This window comes from Tinamus guttatus, unplaced genomic scaffold, assembly GCF_059628265.1.
Source record: "Tinamus guttatus ecotype Peru unplaced genomic scaffold, ASM5962826v1 Tinamus_guttatus_pri_ptg000058l, whole genome shotgun sequence".
Taxonomy (NCBI): Eukaryota; Metazoa; Chordata; class Aves; order Tinamiformes; family Tinamidae; genus Tinamus; species Tinamus guttatus.
Window position 1 is genome coordinate 3,992,497 of NW_028288592.1, and position 23,592 is coordinate 4,016,088.

The 23,592-nt window shown below is 42.2% G+C and overlaps 1 protein-coding gene across 5 annotated transcripts in view; it reads left to right on the forward strand.

The window, feature by feature from the left end:
- Positions 1–23,592, forward strand: part of KLF12 (KLF transcription factor 12) — a 222,765-nt gene that overhangs the window by 183,605 nt on the left and 15,568 nt on the right. For all 5 annotated transcript variants that reach the window (XM_088540293.1, XM_088540294.1, XM_088540295.1 and 2 more), the window contains one exon: positions 22,902–23,059. In XM_088540293.1, coding sequence (XP_088396419.1) covers positions 22,902–23,059 — 158 coding nt within the window. The remainder of the gene's footprint in view (positions 1–22,901; positions 23,060–23,592) is intronic.

Consider the following 23,592-nt stretch of genomic DNA (forward strand, 5'->3'; position numbering starts at 1 on the left):
CTGAAATAGTAAATGGACTCTCCTCTTTGATGTGTTTCATAACTCTTTTTCCGTCAGGCATTTGGAAGACTGTTTTTTAAATGTCTGATTATACTCAGTGTAATTAGAAAGCTATTACATATGTCTGACTTTGAGGGGAGAGAGGTAACCACTTCAGTACTCTCCGCTCTTCCACTTCCACTGCAGCGTCGTTCCTGAGCATATTCGCGCCTATTAATTACTTGATTATCAAGGCACGGGAATAGCTATCTCCACATCTCCATAGGCCTTCCCCTAAAAGCAGTTGTTAAAAGCAAAAATAAAGACTTTTGAGGGGAGGTAGGAAGCGTTGCTGCTCAGTGTACCCAGAGCCCCATGTTTCCCCCTCTCGTGCTTCAGTAGTACACCCCTGGAAGGGTTTTTGCCCATGTGCAATATCAAATAATAAAGTAATAGCTGCACAACATTAGCAGTCCATTCCTTACCAGTGGGAGAAAGGAATATAAACGTGTTGTTGCTTAATTGTAACAGGGGTCAGGCTGTAAAACACGCTGGAGTCATAAAGGTCAGGGCGTCCGTGAGAAGTTTCTCTATTAATAGTCTATAAGTATTTTGTTTCTGCCAAGCTAGTGCACAGACCAAATTAGTCCCTCATTACGAGTCTGATACATTAAAGTCAAGGTATCAACACGCCTGCGTTGCCTCCAGACACCCTCCGTGCTCCCTCGCGCCGACTGCATTTTTATACATGTACGAGTATGGCAAATGCGAGTAGACAAGTGACTAAGCAATTTGTTGAGCAATCAAACAATCTGTAAAACAAATGAGTCTTCTTTTCCTCTCTCTCTCTTTTCCTTTTTTCTCCTCTCTTAAAAGTAATTCCCAAGCTACCTTCTTTTCATCAGCTGTGGAGAAATAGTTGCCTTGATTTCTCAGTGTTAGCTGTCACTTTCAGCGTAACAGCTGAGGATATTTCATGGATAAATATTCAGTGTTTCTCACCATAGAGTCCCTCCCAGTCAGGAATGTAGACTTTTCGGATTCAGTTTGTATTTAATGGAGTGAGATGGGCAGCTTCATTTTAAGATCTCTGTCTCAGATCCATGAGGTGATGCTAGTGTCTCCTTCTGTCTTTCCACAAGCCACCAAAGAAGTCTAAGCAAAGCAGCAAAGACACCATATCAGAGGGATCAGAGGGAAAAGCCCTTCTTTAAAAAGTCATTTGTGAGTTCTAATCCTAAAAGCCGTAAAGCAAGCACTAAGTGAAATCCAGGGAAGTGGGATTGAAAGTTATCTGGAATCAAACACACATCTCTGCTCGCTAGGACCACGACTCAGAATTCTTGATCTTCCATATGCTTCCCTGTTATGTTAAATTATTGATGTTTAAGGGTTCCCCCATCACCCATGTTTTCCATGGCAGATTGTACCTATTGCATAAATAATAAATAAATAAATAAATGAACAGAAGCCAGGCAGTTAATTACACTGTCTGTCATCCTTCTGTCTAGAAAGCGGTAATGATATTGTCCATCAGCCTCTCTCGAGTATGGTGAGAATAAATTCATTAGTCTGGACTCTCTTCAGTTATTATGTAGGTTCACCTAGTAAAGCCTATGAATTATAGATATACCGGATAATAATTGAGAAGAGAATGTGCAGCAGGGTTTACTGCTTTGTTTGCTCTCTTTTTGCTCATTCTACTAGTGCAGAAATGTATTGTTCATTATTATAGTCCTAAGGGTGAGACTGCTGGTGACTTTGGATGTTTTTGCGAATTGTCTTGAGCCCTTGAAATGCTTCTTTTAAACTGGTTGTGTTCCATGTGTCATTTCCAAATTGTAATTGTGTTAGACCCAGTAAATGAATGTTTCGATCCCCATGGTGCAAGTGCACTTAGGTAGGCTACGCGTTGCACCTTCGGGGCGCATCTTTAACGTCTGTGGGCTCCCACACTGACACAGGTTCAGCCACCCCATTGTGGGATTTAAATTTCGGATCCCCTGATTTCAGTTCACTACCCTTAGGCATGCCACAAAACACATCACTACATGTTAAAGTGCTGGATCTCAGGACTTCTTCCTTCAACAGCATTAGGGTAGTGTTAGTTTCGCATTTATAAAACTGTTTTTCTCCAGAATGCTTCAGTTCTGAAAGACGATCAATTTTCAGAGCATATACAGGTGGCAGTTTTCATTTGTTGTCAAAAAGTGCTTGAGTTCTTTAACGATGACTTGTTCGTATTGGTTATTTTTCCAAAGGTCCTAGTGCCTTTGCATAGGTGTAGGGTCAGTCATGGTCTCCAGTCGCTACTCCTTGCCATGGGTTTTGGCCTTCCCTTGGGTGCTGAGCTGATGGCAACGTGTGAGCCTTCAGGGAGCAGCAGTGGTCCCTGTAGCTCCCTGACCTGCCTCCCTGCAGGGCTGGAGGAGTGCTGGTGGGCCAGGCACGTATGGCTTGGGATGGAGGGGGAAGGAAGCCAAGCGACGGCCCCGGCTGGGAGCCTTTGGTCGGATCATTCCAGCTGTGTCATAAAACAGCACCGTGAGAAATGTTTGTGAATGATCACGTAATTAGTTATGGCCTCCAGCAGATTCTCATAACTGGCCGCCTCTGAAATTATCTGAGCTTACAGTACAGTGAGTCAACGATAGATTAAGAAGTGAAACTTGATATTGTTTCTTAACGTGTTTACATGTTTCCTACTGTACTTTATACCATTCTTAAATCTTAAATCTTAACTTACCAGCAAACGTATATCTCTTGAGTCTCTAGGAGGAACTGAAGATTAAAATACTTAGTAGAGCGTGCTAGAGTATTTTTTGAGCCAATGTCATTCCAGAAGACCATGTGTACACCTCACAGCAAGACTAACTAGATGCACAATTCTTAACTTCAGCTTCACCAGTCCCAGAATATTTGGGCCCCCCAGATGGCATTCTGAAGACTGAACTATGTGTTTTCTTCTCTTTCACAAAAATAAGTCTGTGAGTTGTGAAAGTAGTACAACACTAAAATGCTCTTGTGCATGAATATCACATTAGGTACCTCTCAGCAATACCTAGACCAAAAGGTAGTTTCTTGAATGAGCCCCAGTGTTCCAAAATATCCCTACCAATAGACTATAAGATGATGGCAATGGTTGTATGTTGAAATCCACAGAATGCAAACAATAAATGTGAACTTGAAGTGTAATGCCTTCATTCTGAAAACACTCTTATGAGAAACTTCAGAGAGGATTGACCTAGCAGGATTGGGATTGTTCACGTGAACAACGTTGCTTTATGTGCCTGAGGGTTTCACAGAATAACCTCTAATTGCAACAGTTTGCAGGTGTTTAAGGAATTATACACGCATGGATATTTAAAAATCTTTGTTTAAGATCTTCTTTGCATTTGATTCCCACAAAATCAAAAGGTGGGATCATGTCAAAGAGTTTGAGAAATAGTAAAGTTGCAGGAGACGTAGTACCCTCCCTAATGCCCTTTAGAAGGGAAAACTAGAAAACGGGAGGTGGGAGGACACAGAGCAGAGAAAAATATACAGACTTACCAAGAATGGTGGGGGAATGCCAAAATCAAATGCAAGTATTAGGAGGATGAAAAAAGGAAGGGTGTTTGGATGAGATGTTTCAGCTTGAGCATTAGGTCTTCCAGCTCCTGGAGTAATAACAGAGAAGCAGCTTTGGCTCATCCTGTAAGCTCAAGCAGTATCATGTCAGTAGATTGTGCCTGAAGAAAGAGAATTGTAAAATTGTTCAGTGCTTTAAACCCGTATTCTTTAGGTAGGCTTTCTTCCTGGTTCAAAGTCATTATGGAATAGCACCTTTTTGTTCTGTTTCTTCTGTGTCTCCTTCTTTTCTGTGTCCTTTGCCCCCTCCCTTTTTATTTGAGGGGCTGTCTTTAAAGGGAAGAAAAGCCCTATGTTTCTATCATTTCACCAGGTGACTGGTACAGGAAAAGGGAGGAGGAAAAGTCGTACTTTCTGTTTTTTTATTTCCTCTTCAGACCTCTATTGTATCGTGTGCTTTGAAGATCCCTGTAGTTTAACTGCAGGAATGGCCTGATTTCTTCCAGTGGAAATGCCTTGCCGTGATCCCGAGGCTGCTTAGAGCACTCAAGTCTTTATTTTTGGGGAAGAGAAGGAAGTGCAGGATTATTCAGAGGGTTAAGGAACAAAGACCAGGAAATTCGGAAGATGAAAACTAAGAACTAAAGGAGGCTGCTGCCATCTAGAGCCAAGACTCCGCACACAGCGTTGATTATGTTTCCAGGAGTGACACTGAGCCTCCAATTAATGCATCTGTGAAAAACAAAACAAACAACAAAACAGTAGAAGCCAAAATTGCATTTAAGTAAAAACGATTTTAAAATTTTAATTTCTTTTGGATTTAAGTGTCCTGTATGCACGGATATTTTAGGTATGTAAAATCTGATTCACGTTTTCTAAATATGTATAAAAGTTAGAAATAGTAGAATATATACATCAGAAAGGACAGTAGTTTATAAATAAATACAGATTTACAGGAGACAGCAAATAATTGCGACCAAACTGGATATTGATAACTGATACTGAAAACATTCCCTTCAATAGTGTAGTTAATACAATGCAATTTCCATTGATATGTATGATATATCTAGGATTTCCTGAAGTGCAAAGTAACAGCATGAAAGCTTTAATTTATTGATCCTTTAAAGATTTTTTTTATTATTTTAACATAACATTACTAAATCCCAAAATTCATCTGATAGTTACATTGCAGAGGGCTGTTGAAGGAGAGATATTCATATTAATTTGTAGGATAAGCTGTGCAGCATGAAGATCAGCCTGAAAAAGTGTGTGGTAAGAAGCTAACTAAGCAGGCTAGAAACTAAGCTTTCTCTCCAGGGAGAGAGAACAAGATACTCGCTTTTCATCGGCTCAGACCTTGGAGAAATTCGCAAGGGCCAAAAACTCTACACATGGAATAAAAGTACTTTTCAAATTCTCCATTCACATAGCCTAAGATGTTACCTTTTGAGGCTTGTCCCGTTTTCCTTCGCTTTCCCAACCACCGCGGTGAAGGGCAGCCTCGTGGCACCGCGTTGTTATTGGTGCTGCCTGCTCTCACAGTGGACACATAATCACTTCTCAGCATCCGTATGTTTTGCATCACTACCACATATGAACTTACAGAGCCTTGAGATGCCCCTTCCTTAACTGGCAAAAACCTTTTTAGTATGGTATAAACCTATTTGGTACGGCAAATTGTGTTCTACACATAAAGTTCAGTTATCCTTCTCTTCAACTAAGTGCCATTTGGTATTAATTCTAATTTCAGCTGTCAAAATATGTTGCTGTAGTGAATTAAATGTGTAAGAACTCTTGGTGTTTGGGAATTGCCCTTTAGGTACGTGGGTATCAACATTTGCTTCTACACATGCAGGCCTCCCTGGTTTGGCATTGGGAAGTTCTTCCTGCTTTTCTTTGGCTCTGGCTGCGTTTCTCTGACCTCGGAGCAGACAGGAGTACGATTCTGTTTTCATGGAAGTTCAGCTGAGGATCAAGCGTTTCGTACACTTTGATAAATCTGCTGGGCCACTTTTTTAAAAAGAATCCCGGCAAAAAGTGCTGTGTAGTTTTGTTCTTTCTTTTTGTTCTCTGTTCTTTGAATTATCCTATTCTGACTTTGTTAATAGTTTTGTCCTTTTTCATTTTCTCTTACTCTGCTCTTGTCCTGTTGTTGCGGCCTAGACACAAATATTAAGAACCCAAATTCACATAGTACCTGAGCTCTTTTTATCTTCCATCTCCTTTGAACTGCCTGATCTTTGTATTTAATTTAGAAGTCTAAAATGAGACCCTGGGACCATGTTTTTTTCCTCTACTTTGTTCAATTCTCCACAGTTTTGACAGCAGAATGACAGATTGCACGTACCAGCTTTACTGACTTTTTTTTTTAAATATATTTTTGGAATAAAGTCCTCTGCTGCTGGCTGGTCTAACACGATGATCACTGCTTCCAAAATCTTTTTCCTTCTTCTGGTTTAACAATGTTTTAAACTTAAACCTTTTGAAAGGACCTTGGAAATCACTGAGTCCAAGCGATGTATGGGTCTCATCCTACAGACACGTTTCCATGCCCTTTGACTGAGACCATAAGGTCACTTCAGCATTCTGTGCTGCTAATAATACATTCACAACTCTAAGGAGAGATTAAAAGAGTTAAAGTGACATATCATTTGACTAAACAAGACTTATGGGGAATGTAGAAACGTTTTAGAAATGAGAGAAGTAATGACAGTACAAGAATTAAGATGGTACATGAAAGTATTAGGTAAAAGCAGCAGTAGGGGATTAATTTTGTCTGTTTAACCTTCAGTTGAAGAAAACACCTTTTCTTTGCATTCAGAGGTTCATTTTAACGAACCAAAAAATGCAAGTCTTTTATGGGTGGGAAGCAGCAGAACGGAGCCCTTTGCAGTAGTGGGCTCTGTATTCTGAGCTTCTTGGGCAACACGTGCTGGGGACCTCCCTGTCCCACTGTGAGGAGCAGGTTGCACAGCTGCCTTCCTCTTCAGACATTTCTACTTCCTCCTCCTTTCTCCTGTGAGCAGATCCTAGAGGACCCTTGTTTTTATCAGCCGTGTCCCTGTGCACTTGCCTCAGGGAGACAGGAGGAGGTGCCCGGGGAAGCAACATGCAATTCCAAATGGTGCCGCATTGCGACTCGTGCCGCCCGTGTGTGGAAGAAGCGTGCGGCCCGGGCTGGGCTCACGCTCCTCCTGCTCCTGTCCCAGGGGTGTCTATGGCTAAGAAGTCACCTGTCAGGTGGGGGGTCTGGGGGCCGTTATTTGGAGACCTAACCCCACTACAACCTATAAAAAGAGTAGGGAGGGACAGGTGAAGTTATGACCCTATGGAAATCAGTGGAAGTTTCTAGTCAATGTGACTGCAATTTGCTCCCAAGAGAGCATTTAGTAATTATGCTTTTTTATTATTATTTATTTTATTTGGCTCTTCTACAACTTTTTATTCTTCGAACCATTAGAAATTTTATTATTTTTAAAAGTTCCGTATTTTCATATTGCTACTGAACAACTCTTCATTAAGACTCCCCTGTTAGTTCTTGGTTAGCTCAAGAAAAAAAAATACATCTGTTTTATCATGTCTCCACTTAAACAGGCACTACTGTCCTTGAAATGTCAACTATAATATGACATGTCAATTACTGTATGTCAAGCACATGATGTATTTCAGCCCCTGTTGATTTAGATGGGATGTGATGTGTGTTTGATGTATTGTAATGGTGCTTCTTCAGTTCAGTGGATGTCTTAAAAACAACATCAAATGGCACATAAATCACCTTTTGCGGGGATATTTGCCAGAATATGAGGTAGTGGTTTTACATTCTCTTAGTGTTTGTAAAATAGTGATTCTCTTGTTTCAGATTTGGAAGCTTGTCGTTTCTGGCGGGTTACAGAAACAGAGCCCGACTGCCAACCTGTTTTATTCAATGATTTTTCTTTGTATTATACCTTTGCAAAGGAACATCTAACACTTTGCAAGAGATCTTTCATAATTCACATACCACAGTCTGGCTCATATTTCATCTAGCAGTTTGTATGCAATATGGAAGTATGAGTAAGGATTTCTTCCTACTCATACCCACGCAAAATACGCACCTAATGTAAGGATGAAATACTTCCTAAACATCATTGCAAACAGCGAATAACATTCACTAATTGCTAGCGTGGTCAGAAATGAGGAGAGATTATGTTTTGATCCTTTATATTGCATACTTTTATAATTTGTTTGTTCCACTTAACATTAACTTTTAATGTTTTGCTTGAAAAACATGGGTGAGGTTGGAGCGCCCTTAATCCTGGGTCCATGCAAGCATCTGATGAGATTCGGCCACCAGCCAAAAAGGTGACAACCATGGCCTGATAGAGCTTGAGAGAGAGAAATGATAATATCCGTGTCAGGAAGTAAAACATGGCAGGATAAGGAACAGGCCTAAGTCTATGCTGGAAAGCAGTGGCAGCACTGTGGAGTCCCAAGCCATATTATCCGTCTTTTCTGATCCTTGCTAGTGATCCAGTGTATAATGTCAACACGCTGCATTACTGAGAAGTTGTGCATTTAATTGGAATGCACTTTCCAGTGGTTTTGGTAATGGTGTTGGCCTGACATAATGTGAGTCTTTACGATAATGTTGTTCTTCCAGATGGGTCCTAAATCTTGTACTTTAGAAAGGAAAAGTTAGGCTGTGGCATTTCAGGAAAAAAGCTCATCCAAGGCACATATGAAGACCACGGCTTTGCTCTTTGAACTTCAGAGGCTGAAAGGAAAGCAGCCTGTCACCAAAATAGGATAATGCTGGGTTATTTTTTTGTCGTTGCTCAAATTTTTGTCACAAAAATGAGACAGCGGAATTTAACATCCCCGTGCTATTTGGAGTAGCGCAGTGCATCGCAGCGACTCGCCTGGCAGTCTGTAATTTTACATACCGGTACTCGGCCCGCTTTGCCGTTCCCAAAAGAGGTTTGTCAGGTTCGTGGTATGAGAAGACATGAGTGATCCGCCCGCCAGGCCGCAGGCCACCAACCAGGTTAAAGATGTGCCGAAAATGACTGTAATTTACCGAGCACAAAACACATTGAAATTCCGACATTTCACTTTTGTAGGAAAGATGGGATCAAGGGCAGGAAATGCCTGACCAGTGAGCCCAGCCTGTGAGCACCAGCTTTAGTGGCTGCGCTGGGCCGGCCGCGTCTCACCGAGCAGCGGGCGGTGGAGCCCTGCTCACGAGCCCCTCTGATGTGGCCAGAGGGGTTTATCCTGCCACGTGATACTTACACATAACACATAACTGAGATTTTCACTAAAAAGAATCTATAATATCAATATTCAGCACTTCTTACCCTCCGTTTGCGTAACAAGGTAGACAGAATTCAGGTGACCAGGTGTGCGACTTACTTATACGAGCAATAGGTTTTGTGGCTGATGTTACAGCTCATACAAAATGTTTAGCTGGTGGCTTTTCATCCAGGCAGATGAGGCGGCGGCGAAATTGAAAACTTCCAAAAATTCCAAATAAAATTTAGAGGTATAATTGAAGCGAACTGCTTCGTAGCTTCGCTAAAGCAATATTCTTGCCAAAAAACACCCATAGAGGTAGATTTATAAAGCTGGACTTTGTATCTCCAACTAGCCATCCTGCATCGAACTCAACCCGATCGCTAGGAAACCCAGATATAACCGTCAAATTGCGAGAGGGGGATGCTTCCTCTATAAACATGAAAATCTTGGTGCTTCTCAGTTTAGAAAAGCTGAGTGATCTGTTCTCAACGTAGTGCTCAGTGAATATGGAAATGTAAGTCCCCCCTGCTTTTCTCATCTCTCCACTTTCCCATATTACTTCAGAAGTCGTTCTTTTCCCTGATTTTGGCCAAGGAGGCTAGCAGTCCGTGGGAGCTCTGTTCCCATTTTTCCGAGGATCTAGGAGAGGCTCCTCCGTGTGGCATCAGCTCCATACGTATGTGCCACCCTCCTGTCTAATTCAGGTAGCCACTTCCAGAGATCAAGACGGTCTTTTCTGACCTTAAGCCGGATGCCTCTCAGATTCCCTCACCTGCATCACACTCTGTTTTTATTTATCATACTTTCCTTAGTATCAGTCTGCTTTGCTGCGAGTTGTTGGTTTTTTTCTTCTTTTCCATTCCTCTTCTAAATGAGCAGTTGTGACAGCAATATGCCATGATAATTTTCCATTTTTACTGTATACTACAGCCCCAAATGTTTTAAGAAATTATGGGTTTCTTTGATCTTTAAAGTTCTGCTGTGTTCCATCCCATTTAACAAAACAAAACAAAACAACATATGCGCAGGGTTGAGTTTTGCTAGATTTTTAACAGGCTGGTTTCGGCAATAAAAGCTTCAGTGCATGCATGTTGGTTGCTCTTAATTACTATGTTGGCAGTATTAGTTGATGCTTTACTTAGTGACTGATACTGTGTGTAAAATTAGTAAACAAGCAGAGACTGCAGTAGATTTAGGAAGGAAAATTATCCAGTAGTATGTAGAGAGGATCTCTTTTCATGAAAAATACACTTAAAGAAACCTAATGGGTTTTTCTCTGTGGCAAAATTCTTTGTAAAAAAAAAATCCTAAGAGTAGTTGTGCTGTCATTCATTTTATTGTGTTTTGCCGGTGTGTTTTGCAGTGAAGCCTGCATAGCTGCATCTCATATGGAGGGCAAACAATTCTGGTTATTGCGAAAGGATTTAAGTGATCGAGCCAAACATCCTGCCGGTGGAAGTTTAGGAGATGGTTCTTTCTGTGAAGCAACAGAAATTCCAGAGACAAATGAACTGCACTGGGGAGAGGCTAATATATGTAGGAAACCTGTGGCATAGCAAGGAACCGCTGAATCCCAAACCAATCCATCAGAGTGCGGGTTTAAGATGCTTTGAAATCAAGAACAGCCTGTTCAAGGCAGTCAGAGTTTTTGGCCTACCTTTAGAACTTAAAAACTCTATTTGGAAAAATAAAAAAAAAACACTGAAAATGAGCATTCGGGGCAGCATGTATAAATTAGCAAGGTTAACAACATGGCCCATTATCATCCTGCATTACTCTACATAGAAATGTGTGATTCCCAGTGTTGTAGCACAGAGAGATGTGCCCACTTCAGAGACAGCAGCTAGACAGAGAGGCTTCATTTCTTTGTACATTTGTCTTCGTAATGGGCTTTAAAGTGTGTGAAAATGAATGATAGTGATGGTAGTGTGAGAAATAAAGATGCCAAATAATAACATGGCCACAGAAATATGTTTTAGCACTAAATAGGACAAGTCACATCGTGTGGATGAAAGAGGTCTGATGTGCATCTCTAAGGGAGCATCTACAAGGAGTCCGGCTGGTGAACAGGTTATATTTCTGCGTGTGTTGAAACTGATTTTCCTCTTCCTCCCTGGGATACTTTCAAAGCGAAGGAAAAGGTGTACTAATCTGGAAATGGGGGCTGTTTAACCCCCCTGTGAAATAGTGTTCATTTAACGTCAATAATATATCAAAGACTATGAAATTTCCCTCTCTCTTCCCGTCATAACTTTAACTTTGAGCAATGTTGTTTCTAATTACTTATCTAAATTGTTCTTGTGGGATAAAGAGAAATAAAACTTCTTTGACAGAGCCTATAAACATGTAGTCGTGCCTGTTGCTAGCACTTAGGGAAGGGCTGGGTTGAATGTCTCTAAAATTACAAGGCTCGTTCAACTTTGTATATTTTTGTCTTTTTCTGAACAAAGCATTCACTGTCTGTTGGAAATAACAGAATCATTTCCATCAAATAATTGAATAGTTGATGTCCCAAGGGGACACATACGCCCTTCAGCCAGTGGGAAAACAGTTCTTATCAGGAAAACGCATTGTGTTGCATTTCAAAAAATTGAAGAGGCAACACCATATAAATCTTACCCAATTTAAATCCTCACTTACAAACTTTCTTATAAACTTACATGGAAGGTCACGGTTAATACAACAAGCCAAGTCCTGAGTCAGATTTTGCCTTGGCGGGGCTGGAGCACACATAAGGGTAAATCTTGACCCTTCTCTTGACAGCAAGAAGGCACTGGGGTTTTGTCCTTGCCGTTGTGAAGAATATTGCCGTGCTAAAGGCCTCTGCAGTTGTTCCTGGTGGGAGTAGAGCCCTGCAGAGGGGTCAGGTAGTTGTCCGGGCGGAGGAGCCCGACAAGAAGCCCGTGAGGCTGCTGCACTGTCCAGGCCTCAGCAGCGAAGCCGCTTGGCTGGCAGCCTAATTGCCACTCCTGGAAAAGCATTACGGCCTATTTATCATGAAGGGGAGAGACGCTGTGCTTTTTGCCTGAGTGTAAACGAAACCATTTCTGATGAGACTAGAAGACCTATTAAAGATGTACTTCCTTTGATTTCTGAGAACAAAATGTACCTTATGGCCACCTACAGATATAATTTTGCTGTTAATCAGATCTCCTCCCTCCCTTGAGCACTTGACGTAGTAAAAGCAGTGCTATTTTGACGTGGAGGCTTTGGGGAACCGATTTGCACAGGCCCTGTCCTGTTTTCCTGTCTGAGGGGCTGTTTGACTCATAGCATCATAGAATGCTTAAGGTTGGAAGGGACCTCTAGAGGTCACCTAGTCCAACCCCCCTGCACATGCAGGGTCACCTAGAGCACGTGGCACAGGACTGCGTCCAAGCGGGTTTGGAAGATCTCCAGAGAAGGAGACTCCACAACCTCTCTGGGCAGCCTGTTCCAGGGCTCTGTCACCCTCATGGAAGGCAATGGGAGTTTGGCCACTGACTGGCTTGAGGTCAGCACCTGATATGGTATCTGTGGGACTGCTGATTTGATGTGGTAGTAAACAAGGAATTATTTTCAGAATGTATGAGAAGTCATCAGCTGTGTTGTTGCTTAATTAGAAGTGGAAGGAGTCTGCCTAGTCACTCTGGGTAAGGGCAGAGTATTCACCGGGCTAAAATCAGGAGGATTTCAGTGCTGGAGGAAGAAAAGCTATTTGCATCCTCTAAGCAGTCTGTGCAAGCCAAAGCCAGCAGGAGTCTTTGGTATTCCTCACCAGCAGAGCAAAACTGTGAATGTATAAAGTCTTATCAGTGTGATATGACACCGAGTGTCAAAACTGAGTAAGAAAACCTGCTGGTGGCTCTCTAAGAGTGGTAGTTCCCAAAGGGGATGGTAGCCCAAGCTGGGAAGAGGAGAAGAAATAAAGAGTAGGTGAAGGAAGGAAGTGGCAGTGCCAAGGAAAAGAGACTGAGGAGGTAGATCCAGGGAACCCAAAGATGCAGGAAAAGGTAGTAGGGTGTTTTTTTGTGTGTTTTGTTTTGTTTTTGTCCTGTGATAATGTAATAAAGCTCCAGATTTGGACATCACTGTTATTTTCCTGTGCAAAAACAGAACTGTGAAAAAGGGCACAGCAAGGAACTTGTAATTTTAGTGAAGAGATGCACATGTCCTTGAAAGGCAGATGCAAATTGGGATACTGAACATAAACACTGCATAGATCTATCAAGATTTCTCACTGCTATTAATTTATGCATTATAATGCTATAGTCTCTGGGATTAGTGACAATTTTGATTTATGGAATATTTTCTAGTGTTCTTTTATAAAAACATTAGTTTCAATAGAAGAGGAAGGTCAGTATCAGGAAAAAAAAAAGTAAAACTCAAACTTTAATCATTAGGAGAATTTTAGAAAAAGAAATTCTAATCACGGAAGCATGATTTTATGCTAAACGTTTTTTCTCAAAATGAATTAAATCATTAAGCACCTTTTTTTTTTTTTATCCAGAACAAATACAACTATTTTATCTCTGCAGTAGATTTATTCTTTGCAATACATATTCTCAGAGACAGTAGCACTGTAAGGTCTGTGGAGCATATGAAATTGTTTTTGAGATGACATATTATGTTGGTGTTGGCAGGTTATTTTTACATACAGACACATAGATAAACTATTTAGTAGTTATCAAAATCTGCTTGACAACACAGATTACTACCCATAATTGCATTATACGCTGGTGTCCTCAGGGTAATCAAATATTTAACACATTGGTAATAAGCCTTCTGAACAGGAAGAAAAGGTCACTTGTATGAGCATCTCGATCTAATGTCACAAAGCTGGCAAGACATCGTGTGACAGCTAAGGATGCACAAGAGAGAAACTAGTAAGGTGATGGGTGCCCCGTTTGTTATTCTGGTCAAGGAGAGGAAGAGGTTCGTGCTGAAGTGAGCACAGAGGCAAGAGCTGAACAGGCCCTCACTGGTGCATAGGCATCAGGCCTCACCATCAAATGGGGAAGGAATAGGAAAGGTAAAAAAGGTTGAATTTGAAGGGTTGACTTTCCAGTTTTCTGAAACAAAAAGGAAAGAACCAGCCCCGTGCAGATACGGACTCCCTCTGTAATGGGTGTTAGGACTGCTAAGGGCTAAGTGCCTGTGAATGAACCAGCTTTCCTGACAGGTCGCAAAGGAAGAGACCAGAGCGATGTCCTTTCTCTTCCAGACCAGCTTCAGTTCTCCAGCATAGCTTAAACAGTGTCTAAGGAGCTATTCCTGCTTTCAGGAAGGCAAACAACACTTTTTCTTCAGATCTGAAGAGCAGACCTTTGCATGTGAACTTAATTGCACATGCAAGTTCATCATGACGATGTTTCCCTGCTGCTTGAGATTTCCTTATTTTAATGGGTGTCCACTTCAGCTCAGATGAACCTTTTGTCTAAAGCAAATTAATTTAATTAAAAAGAAAGGAATTCAGGCTTGCTTTAGTTAATGGTCAGTCTGCTTTCTTTCATTATAATGGGTAGGTATATGAATTTATAAATATAAATATTTATGTAGGAACTGTTGAGAAAAAAAGCTGTGTTGATTAAAAACTCTCTTTGTAAGGAATAAATGACACTGACTGTGATTAAGTGCTAGAACATGCTGTGCAGAGAGATGCAGTTTTTTGGGGTTTGAAGATTTTCAGGGTAGATCTAGCTCAACAAGTGCCTTCACACCTGAGTTTTTCTGTATTCTCTATTTTCTCTTATTCTGTATTCCACTGCAGTGTGGCGCATTACAGAAGCTGGTGTGTGGTGGGGTTTGGTCCAACCTTCAGCATCAGAGCAATCTTTGAACTGTTCAGTCATTCTAAAGAGCAGGAATTCCAGATCTTACTGCCAGGCATTTAAGTTGAATGTGTTAAAAAAGGTATGTTTAAAACAGATTTAAACAATTGTAGTCGCTTAATGTCTCAAAAGCTATGAGGCCAAGAGTCTTACCTGTTGTGTGTCCATCTGTCCAAACCAGGAGGGCAGAGAGCAATGAAGAGTTACCTTTATGTTTAAAAGTACTGAAGGTATCTTGTCTATATGTAAAATAATATAGCTTTACTGGATAATTTTTCTAAACTTTGGGACTGCAAACAGGCTGAATACATCCTAACATAGGTAGGAGAAATGTGACTGCTTTCTTCGTTACATGGCAGCCCAAGCTCTGCTGTGTCCCAGTAGAGCTGTCTCCGCACCACGAGTTGCTCCTGCCCGTGTTTGGTTATGAGCAGAGGTAGTTCTGTGGAAATAGGTTTGTTTCTGCTTAATGACTGGCCCAGATTCTGATTCTTATGGTAAGATCTGTAGACAGGGCAAGTTGTCCTACTGGAGTGAACTTACTGTTTCACAGTGCCAGGAATAGACGTTTATATAATATAGGCAATGCTTAAGTGCAGGATAGTTAACCGATATAATTCTGGGGCTCTTCTGTTTTGCTTAGTTAATGGCCAGTGTAAGCTAGGTGGAAGGGTTTTTCATTTTACTGGCATATCAGAGTTCACTGTAGGCTTCAACTGTAGACTGTGTCCTGTGGAGCAATGTGCTTTGTGGTCCTGGCCCCACAGTCCTCCGATATGAAGGACACGCTGGTCATATTTGTTCATATTTGAAATATCTGAGTAGGTATTTTCTGGTGCAGCTTCCTTCCCTTGGGAACGCAGCACAGTGAAATGGGGTGAAAGAGGAGAACACAGTGTGTGCTTGGATGTGGGATACACCCACAGGAGAACGCAGTTTTGGGAGCTGGAAAGCACTCCCACATCCTGCAGCACATACACAGCGAAGGAGGAACATCAAGCAGCCGTCTGGCTCTCACGTCCCGCTTGAACAAAGCTCGTAGCGCTGTTGAGAGATGTTTTTGATAAGACATGCCCATTTCTGCCTGTTGATTGACACTGGAGTTTTTCCTAGCACTGAAAGCTCTTTCCCACCGCCAGGAGCTTGTTTTTCAGTGTAGTGGCACATTCAGTCCCATTACTGCCAGAAAGATGTGGTAACACGCGTCGTTATTACAGGGCAGCTCAGCAATCCCAGCAGCTTCGGTTGCTCTCAGTGGGAATGAATATTGTGGATAAAGTCATGGTCACAGATACGTGGCGTGTGTGTTTGCTGGCCACCCTGAGCAGGAATGCGAGAGCACCGGAGTGGACCAAGGGTGTCTCCATGAGCAGACACCTCGGAGAAAATAAAAATGGATGAACTAACTGGGCTCCTATTCCCATCTGCCCCTGCCCTAGTTTCCCACCATTTTCAGCTCAGAGGCTTTCTGAACCAAATGCATTCAACTCGTTTCATATCTGTATATTGTTTACCCGTGTAATTTCCCCATTTAATGTGTGCTGTTTGCACATACAGACAAATTTCTCATTTCTTTCTTGACAAACTATGCAATACCCAGTGTAAAATCACCTTAAAATATACTAATTGACATTACTGCTACTAATAAAATGAGTAGTGCGTATTTTCTTTTTATGATCGTCTTAAGTACTGCTTGATATATTTTAATGCCTAGCATTCCTAAGGCAGATGTTTGCTGTTTATGAAACATTAATTAGAATCTAAGAATTAGAGAGGAGAAAAAAAATCATATGTATATACACACATGCATCTGTTTTTCTGTGAAAATGACACATTCAAAGCTCTGTATTATAAAGAAAAGATAAAAAGTAAACATTCAAACAGACTACTTCAACAGGAGATAACACCCAAACCTTTTAAGCAAATGAAAGTAGCAAAGTTACTGCCTTTTGTATAGTAAGATTTTGGCATCTCTCCACTATAACATTAGCTGTTTATTTGTTTTTTTGCTTTTTTAATAGTAAGAAAAAAAAATGCATTTGCGAAATTTTATCACAGTTTAATACATGTGTAATTTCTGAAGTTATTTTCACCAATATGCTAAGTGGGAATATACAATGTAGGAGCTATCAGAAAAGGAAATTATGTTATGTGAAAAACTACTGGGAGGGGGAGTTATACTGGAAAGGGATACGCCTGAGAGAGAGAAAGGTGGCTGTGCATCTCGGCTTCCCTTTCGTCAAAAGGACACTGGGGTACCCATATCTTACCTGTTATTTTTGCAACCTTAAGGCCTTAATGGAAAAAGGACACTTCATCTTTAGAGAGGTTAGCTCCATGAGTGAGCTGTGGGATTCACTTGGCTCCTAGATGAACCAGAGGCATCCAACAAACCCCACTTTCTCTGCTGGAAGTTTTTCTCTGCTTCTGACTGTCTTTGGTGAAGAGCAGCTCTGTACTGGGTGCAGTTCTGGGCTCCCCAGGACAAGAGGCGTGTGGAGCATCGAGAGGGTCCAGCGTAGAGCGACAAAGATGATTAAGGGACTGGAGCATCTCTCGTATGAGGAAAGGCTAAGCGAGCTGGGCCTGTTTAGCCTGGAGAAGAGAAGACTGAGAGGAGAGCTGATCAATATGTATAAGTACCTGAGGGGAGAATGCAGGGAGGATGGGCCATTCTTTTCAGTGGTGAGCAGTGATAGGACAAGGTACAAATGGGTGCAAGTTGAAGGACAGTAAGTTTCATCCCCATGTTAGGAAGAACTTCTTTCCTGTGAGAGTGACAGAGCTCTGGAACAGGCTGCCCAGAGAGGTTGTGGAGTCTCCTTCTCTGGAGATCTTCAAAACCTGCCTGGATGCCACCCTGTGCCACATGCTGTAGGTGTCCCTGATTGAGCAGGGGGCTTGGACCAGATGATTTCTAGAGGTCCCTTCCAAGCTCAGCTATGCTGTACTGCTGTGATTGTGTGAGTGTCTGTGTTGTATTCACTGACTCGCTTCACCCAAAGGAAGCCAGGAGACCCCCATGGAGGGCAGCGTGCTGCTTGCCTGCTCGATTGGGGTACTCCGAGGGAGCAATTCCACCACTGAGGCCAGGAGCCAAGATTTTCAAAAATAATGCAGAAAATTCCACTCTGAAGCCTGAAGATACCCACTTAAGAGCTGATTTCCATAAATGCTAAGCAGCCCAGGACCCCTTTGAACTTTCAGTGTATGCTAGAGATCCAAGGATTTTCTTTGGGTGCTCATTACAGTACTGAAAGTAGGCATATTATATTTGAATTTTCTGCTTTTATTTCATTTGATGCATTCTTCCTGAGTGTGCCTGAAAGGCTGGTCCAGAAGGTATGCACATCTCATAAATTAATGATTGACACTGCTCAATATATACAGTATTTATCTATTGAAATGTTTTATATTTAAATCTTTTTATTTTCATTTTTGAAAAAAATGAAAAACCGTAAATATCTTTTTTCAAAATATTCTTGAGGGTGAGATATTAATGTTGCTTAATGCTTTTATCCTCTATCAGCAAAGCACATTATCACCTTCTAAGAATTTTAACAGTTATAATCTCTCCCCCTTTTGTTTTTCATCATCTTATCTATTTCTGCGTTTATTTTTTTGTGCGCTTGATTTCTGTGTACACAAGAATCACAAGCAGAGGCTTCGCTGAGGAGAAGAAGGTGGATTTTCCCTGTACAAATTCTGGCTTTCCTTTAACATACGGCAGTTGCAGCGTGGCAGCTCGTTGGGCTGACGGCGCTGCCTTCAGCATGGCCGTAGCTCCCATCCTTGCCCAAGTGTCCCTCTTATTCCGGGAGCTAATGCAGCAGAAGTGAGCGAGCTGTTGGTGTTTGTTGCAGGATTGGATTTTCATCCCTGTGGATCCCCTGTAGAGTTGTCTTGCCGCAGGATGAGACAGGTGCCAGGGCCGACACAGGAGAAGGCACCTGGAGCGGGACGGTGCCTCTACGTGAGCGGGCCTGTGCCGTTGCCTCGCATCCCTTCATCCTGGGCCAGGATCCCTGCCAGCCCTGGCCCGCTTCTCCGTCTGGAGGAAGCGGGAGCGGAGGGGCAGAGTCACTGCGTGCCCCGGTCTCTCCCCAGGACAGAGTCAGCATCTAGTTTAGCCACTCACAACCCAGAAACCTTCTTGCTGGCTCTTTCCGGCCATGGCCAAGGGGGTCTTGTGTAGCTCCGGGGACACCTGAGGAAGGAGGGGACACTGCCTCACAGCCAGCCTTGCTTACCGGGATCTGGGAGACACCAGGACGCAAATACATCAGTGGGAAAAGAGAACCACTGCGTGTGGCCACAGGACACATGAGCAGGGTGTTGTGTGGAGCAGCCAGCGCGCAGCCCCTTGGCACCGTGTGTGCGGGTCCAGTGAGGTGAAGCCACCACGGAGCCGCGGCGTGACCGCGCAAGGGCCCACGGCATGTGCTTTTAGTGCTGCAGGGGCTGGGGGGTTTTCACAGTACATGGTAAAGAGAGGAAGCAAAACGCGCAGGAAGAAGCCGTAGGCCGCATTAGGAGAAAGGAGGAATAATTTCACATTGCTGGGCTTGATCCAATCCTTGTTGCGTCAAGACAAATCATGTTCTGGAGAACTTGAAGGCCATCTACTGGTGAAGTCTAACTTTTTTTTTTCCTATTTGCAGACTTTTTTTTGCATTAGAGGAAAGCACTTAGCCAGGTGTGAACTGCAGAGATGCATGTGTTCAGTCTAAGCTGGAAATATCACAGGTGACATTTTGTAGATCACCCTAAGTGCACTCGGCCAGACAATGTTCGGTTTCATTCATTTCACCCCACAGGCAATTGCAGCCATAGATGTTGCTAATGCATAGCGGAGAAGGCAGGCAGTCTTCTAGGGTTTGCGTTGGCGTAGTGGTTTATGCAATGCTATAGAGATTGCGCTGTTCTAGACTTTCTTATTTGTTAATTTTAATCTGTCAAGTTTGGTGGCTCCATAGTGATTTGATACATCCTGTAATTTCCCTGGGATGTGGTGCATGGTGTCAGTCCTGCCGCTAAAGCCCACCTTGAGCCTGAGCTCACGGGCAGTAACTGGGACAGGGGAACTGGAGCTCCTCCTCTGGGCAGCCCCACAGCTCCTGGCTGCTCGTTTGCTTCCTCTGGACAGTCTGGAAGGGGCACTTAAAATCGAGAGAGGCAAGATGCTACAATATGTGGGGGTTTTGTTTGTCTGTTTGCTTGTTTTTTGTTTTAATTCCATTTTACATGATTTTAAAAGCCCATTATAAAAATAAAAACTCTATGAAAATGAATACTTATGAATAAATATTCAGTCATTTCCGTTCTTGAATACCCAGGCTTGTTTGTCAAGTAGATCCCATACGGCAATATGTTCTGGAGCTTTATATTGAGCGGAACCAACTGGTAGAATCCCTATGGCCTTTAAAAGGTACACAACGCCATGTAGAGGCTTTTCTTTATTTTATGTGTCTCTGTGCTGTTGATGAGGCTGTCATTTAGGAAGCCACATGGCTTGTGCGAGGCAGAAGCAGACCTTACAGGTTTGGGGTCTTTTCCCACCTGTAACTTGTTTCCTCCCAGCATCATGGTTGCCTCTCCAACTCTCAAGCTCCAGGGACAGACCACCTTGGAGGCTCGCTCTCAGCTATTATCCAAAATATATGTGTGAGTTTCCTTTGCTGGGTAGTATGTTATTTAGTGCACATTGCTGGGATGGAAGGTACGAGGCCACGCCTGCTTTTTCCAGCCCAGGGCAGCCCTTCTCCTCAGAGCCCCCGCCGTGAAGTTCGCTGTGTGGTAGCTTCCTGTGGGAAACGGCAGGCCCCGGCGCTTCCCGCTGCTCACCGTGCCCTTTCCCTGGCTTGCAGGCCTCCTGGAGGCCTTCCAGGAGGAGGGAGCGATGCACCCTCTCCTGCACAAGCGCCAGGGCTGCGCAGAGCCGCGAGGTCGCTCTCCTGTACATGACAAATAGCATTTTATGAGGTGCCGGTGGTTTCGAGGCTCTTTCTGCTCGATGCTGGAAGCTGAGGCAGCATTGCGAGCTTGATCCTCCTCCCATCTAAACAAACCCAACAGTCCAGGGCCTGAATGCCCTGTTGCAAAATAGGCTTTTAAGACAGCTCATAAATCATGTGCAGCAAAACAACGAAGCACAAATATTTGTTTTTTAAGACAGAAGTTTTCTGGTCTTGTGCACTGGCTTAGGTATCTTCAGTGTTGCACTTGAAAGTTTGATTTCCCTGTTTGCTTTTTATTTTAGTTGGTGGGATGTTAAAAAAAAAAATCTGGAGTGGTGAGACTTGTCTCAGTGAATCATCTAAAGCAAGTCTTTTATTTGCCCTGAGATGCAGATGCTTAAACGCAACACCCAAGCCCTTTCCGTGACAGCAAAACATGGCTGTTTTCCTGTCACCGAGGGAAAGGGATGATCGTCTCGCTTTCTGGGAGACTGCTTGGACACCAGTTAGTTAATGCTGATGTTACAGCCCCCTCTCCTGTCTTTCCTCTGTTTCAGAGATTCCCCATTTGCCCACTTACATGCATCGTATTCTAAGCAAAAATAGTTAATCTGAAAATTTCTCAGACTGAAGACGAAGTGTAAATACATTTCAAGTGTTAAGAGAAAAAGAGGACTCTCAGAAACAGAGTATTCTTTTTTTTAATACTTCTTTTTTTAACTTGGATTATATTAGGAAAATGTTTAAACAAAAAGAGAAATGGACTACTATTGGGACTATCATAAATTTAAGGCTTAAATATTTGTCGTGTAGCAGATCAGAGCATGAGTAAAGTTACATGCTAATGCTGTGGAAGCCTGTTTGCCAAGGTCTAACCCAGTATAAAAACTGTCATCACCAAGTTTTGGAAAACACTGAAAATGCAGTTTATGCCAGAGTAGCTATAGCTGTAACAACACTGGCTGTTGCAACAGAAGGCTGAATACTAGTGTTAACATGGGAACTTCTCAGGAGATATATCAAGATGTATCTTTCAAACGCCATTCTTAGTATTTTAGCTCCCCCAAAGGTAAAATCTCATCATGAACACGTTCACATTCCTGTTGTAACATTTATTTTCATTTGACAGTCAGGAATTATGACAGGATCTGAGAACTTGCATCTTAGTAGGGTAAAGGAGCCAACTGAGCAATCTCCAGATCATTTACCTGGAGTGTCAATAAACCTGGGAATGTCATAGAAGTCTCAGACAACTTGAGGAAGGCTAATGTTGTCCCAGTTTTTAAAATAGCTGTAACAAGTGAACAGAGAAAACATCATGCTGGCACTTTACCTATAGGTGAATATGAGTCCTGTACAATATAACCATAATGGAGCTGATAAGGAGATCAATTAATAATGATTTATAACTGAGCAATATAACTATTAGGAGTCAATGGAGACTTAAAAAAAAAAGAGAGGATCTTGGCATATCAACTTGATAACATTTTATGACACAAGTTTATCTAACCAATGCTAATGTGTTGTTGCAGTAAACTTATTTCACACTTAACTTTTAACGTTTGACTTAAACTTACTTAACATGGTATACACTATATATGGAACGCAACAAATAAGTTTCAGCATTACAATTTTAATTGGCTAAAGTTGGGATAGCTGGTAGGTACTATTACTATATGGAATATCTTCAGTGAGCATATGCATTTCCAGAGGGATTTTTTCTCAGCTTAGTTAAACTTTCTTATTAATCAGTGTCCTGGAAGGAAATAACATTAAATAGTTTGCAAGTAACCAGTTGAGAATCGTTAAATAAGGAAGTGGAAAGATCACGGATACAGGGTGATCTGGATACCTTAGTAATCTGTATGCAAGCAAATGACCTATTTGGTCAAGTAGGGGCAACCACAGTCCAGATCTGGGTGTTAAAAATATCTTTTAGCAAAAGGTTTCAAGATTGAACTTATGAAATTACGAAGTAGTGTGTAAAGTTCTGAAAAAAACACAAGTGAGTGAATTTGGAGTTGGACACATGTAAAATAATAGAAATTAAGATGTAGTTTTTTTTCAGAGCGGTATTCCAAGTGATCATGGTGATTTTTCTGTCAATAAACACTTCTAAATCAATTATTTTAGACTGCAAAACATACTGTATTCAAACAGGAACTATTTTAAAGAGGTGCCATTATCTGTCATGCAGAAAAAGAAATTTCAAGCAATCATTAAGGTCCCTTCTGACACAGGGGTCTATTTTGGCAGGCCCAAGATATGTATCATGCTCTTGCTTCATCATTTTGCTTCTGTTGTTTTACAGTTCAATTTCACCGTTCAGTATTGAGAGCACAAGACGTCAGAGAAGGTCTGAGTCTCCCGACTCCAGGAAGCGGCGCATCCACCGGTGCGACTTCGAGGGGTGCAACAAAGTGTACACAAAAAGTTCGCACCTGAAGGCTCACCGGAGGACACACACAGGTAAGACTTCCCCAGCACTGTGTTCTGGAGGAAAGGTAGGCTCTTTGTGGCTGCTTTAGGACATACTGAACTTGTCATCTGACTTACAGAAAGAGTCAAAAGTTCTCTGTATAACTCCATATATGTATCCTCATATGTATAACTGTATGTATGTATACATATGTAACTCCTCATATGTAACTCCTCATATGTAACTCCTCATATGTATAACTACATATATATCTCCATCGGTTGATGGAGATGCCTGTGGGTGCACATCAATATTTTCCTGCAGATCAGGAGCATGCTTTAGAACTGTATTTCTCCGTCATCCCCACTCCCTATGCTTTGCTTTGCAGTACAAGAGCAGTCTCAGCTCAAACTGATCTCTGTTCAGGTGAAACGAACAGGAAAGTGTCCCCTGGGGACACATCTAATGGACTTTGACAAGCAATGGGTAGTCAGGGCATGGAACTGGCCAGAGCTAGACTGAAGAAAACCATCAAGAACAGCATTGTTTGAGCAAGGGAACTCAATCAGTCTATGAGGATGAA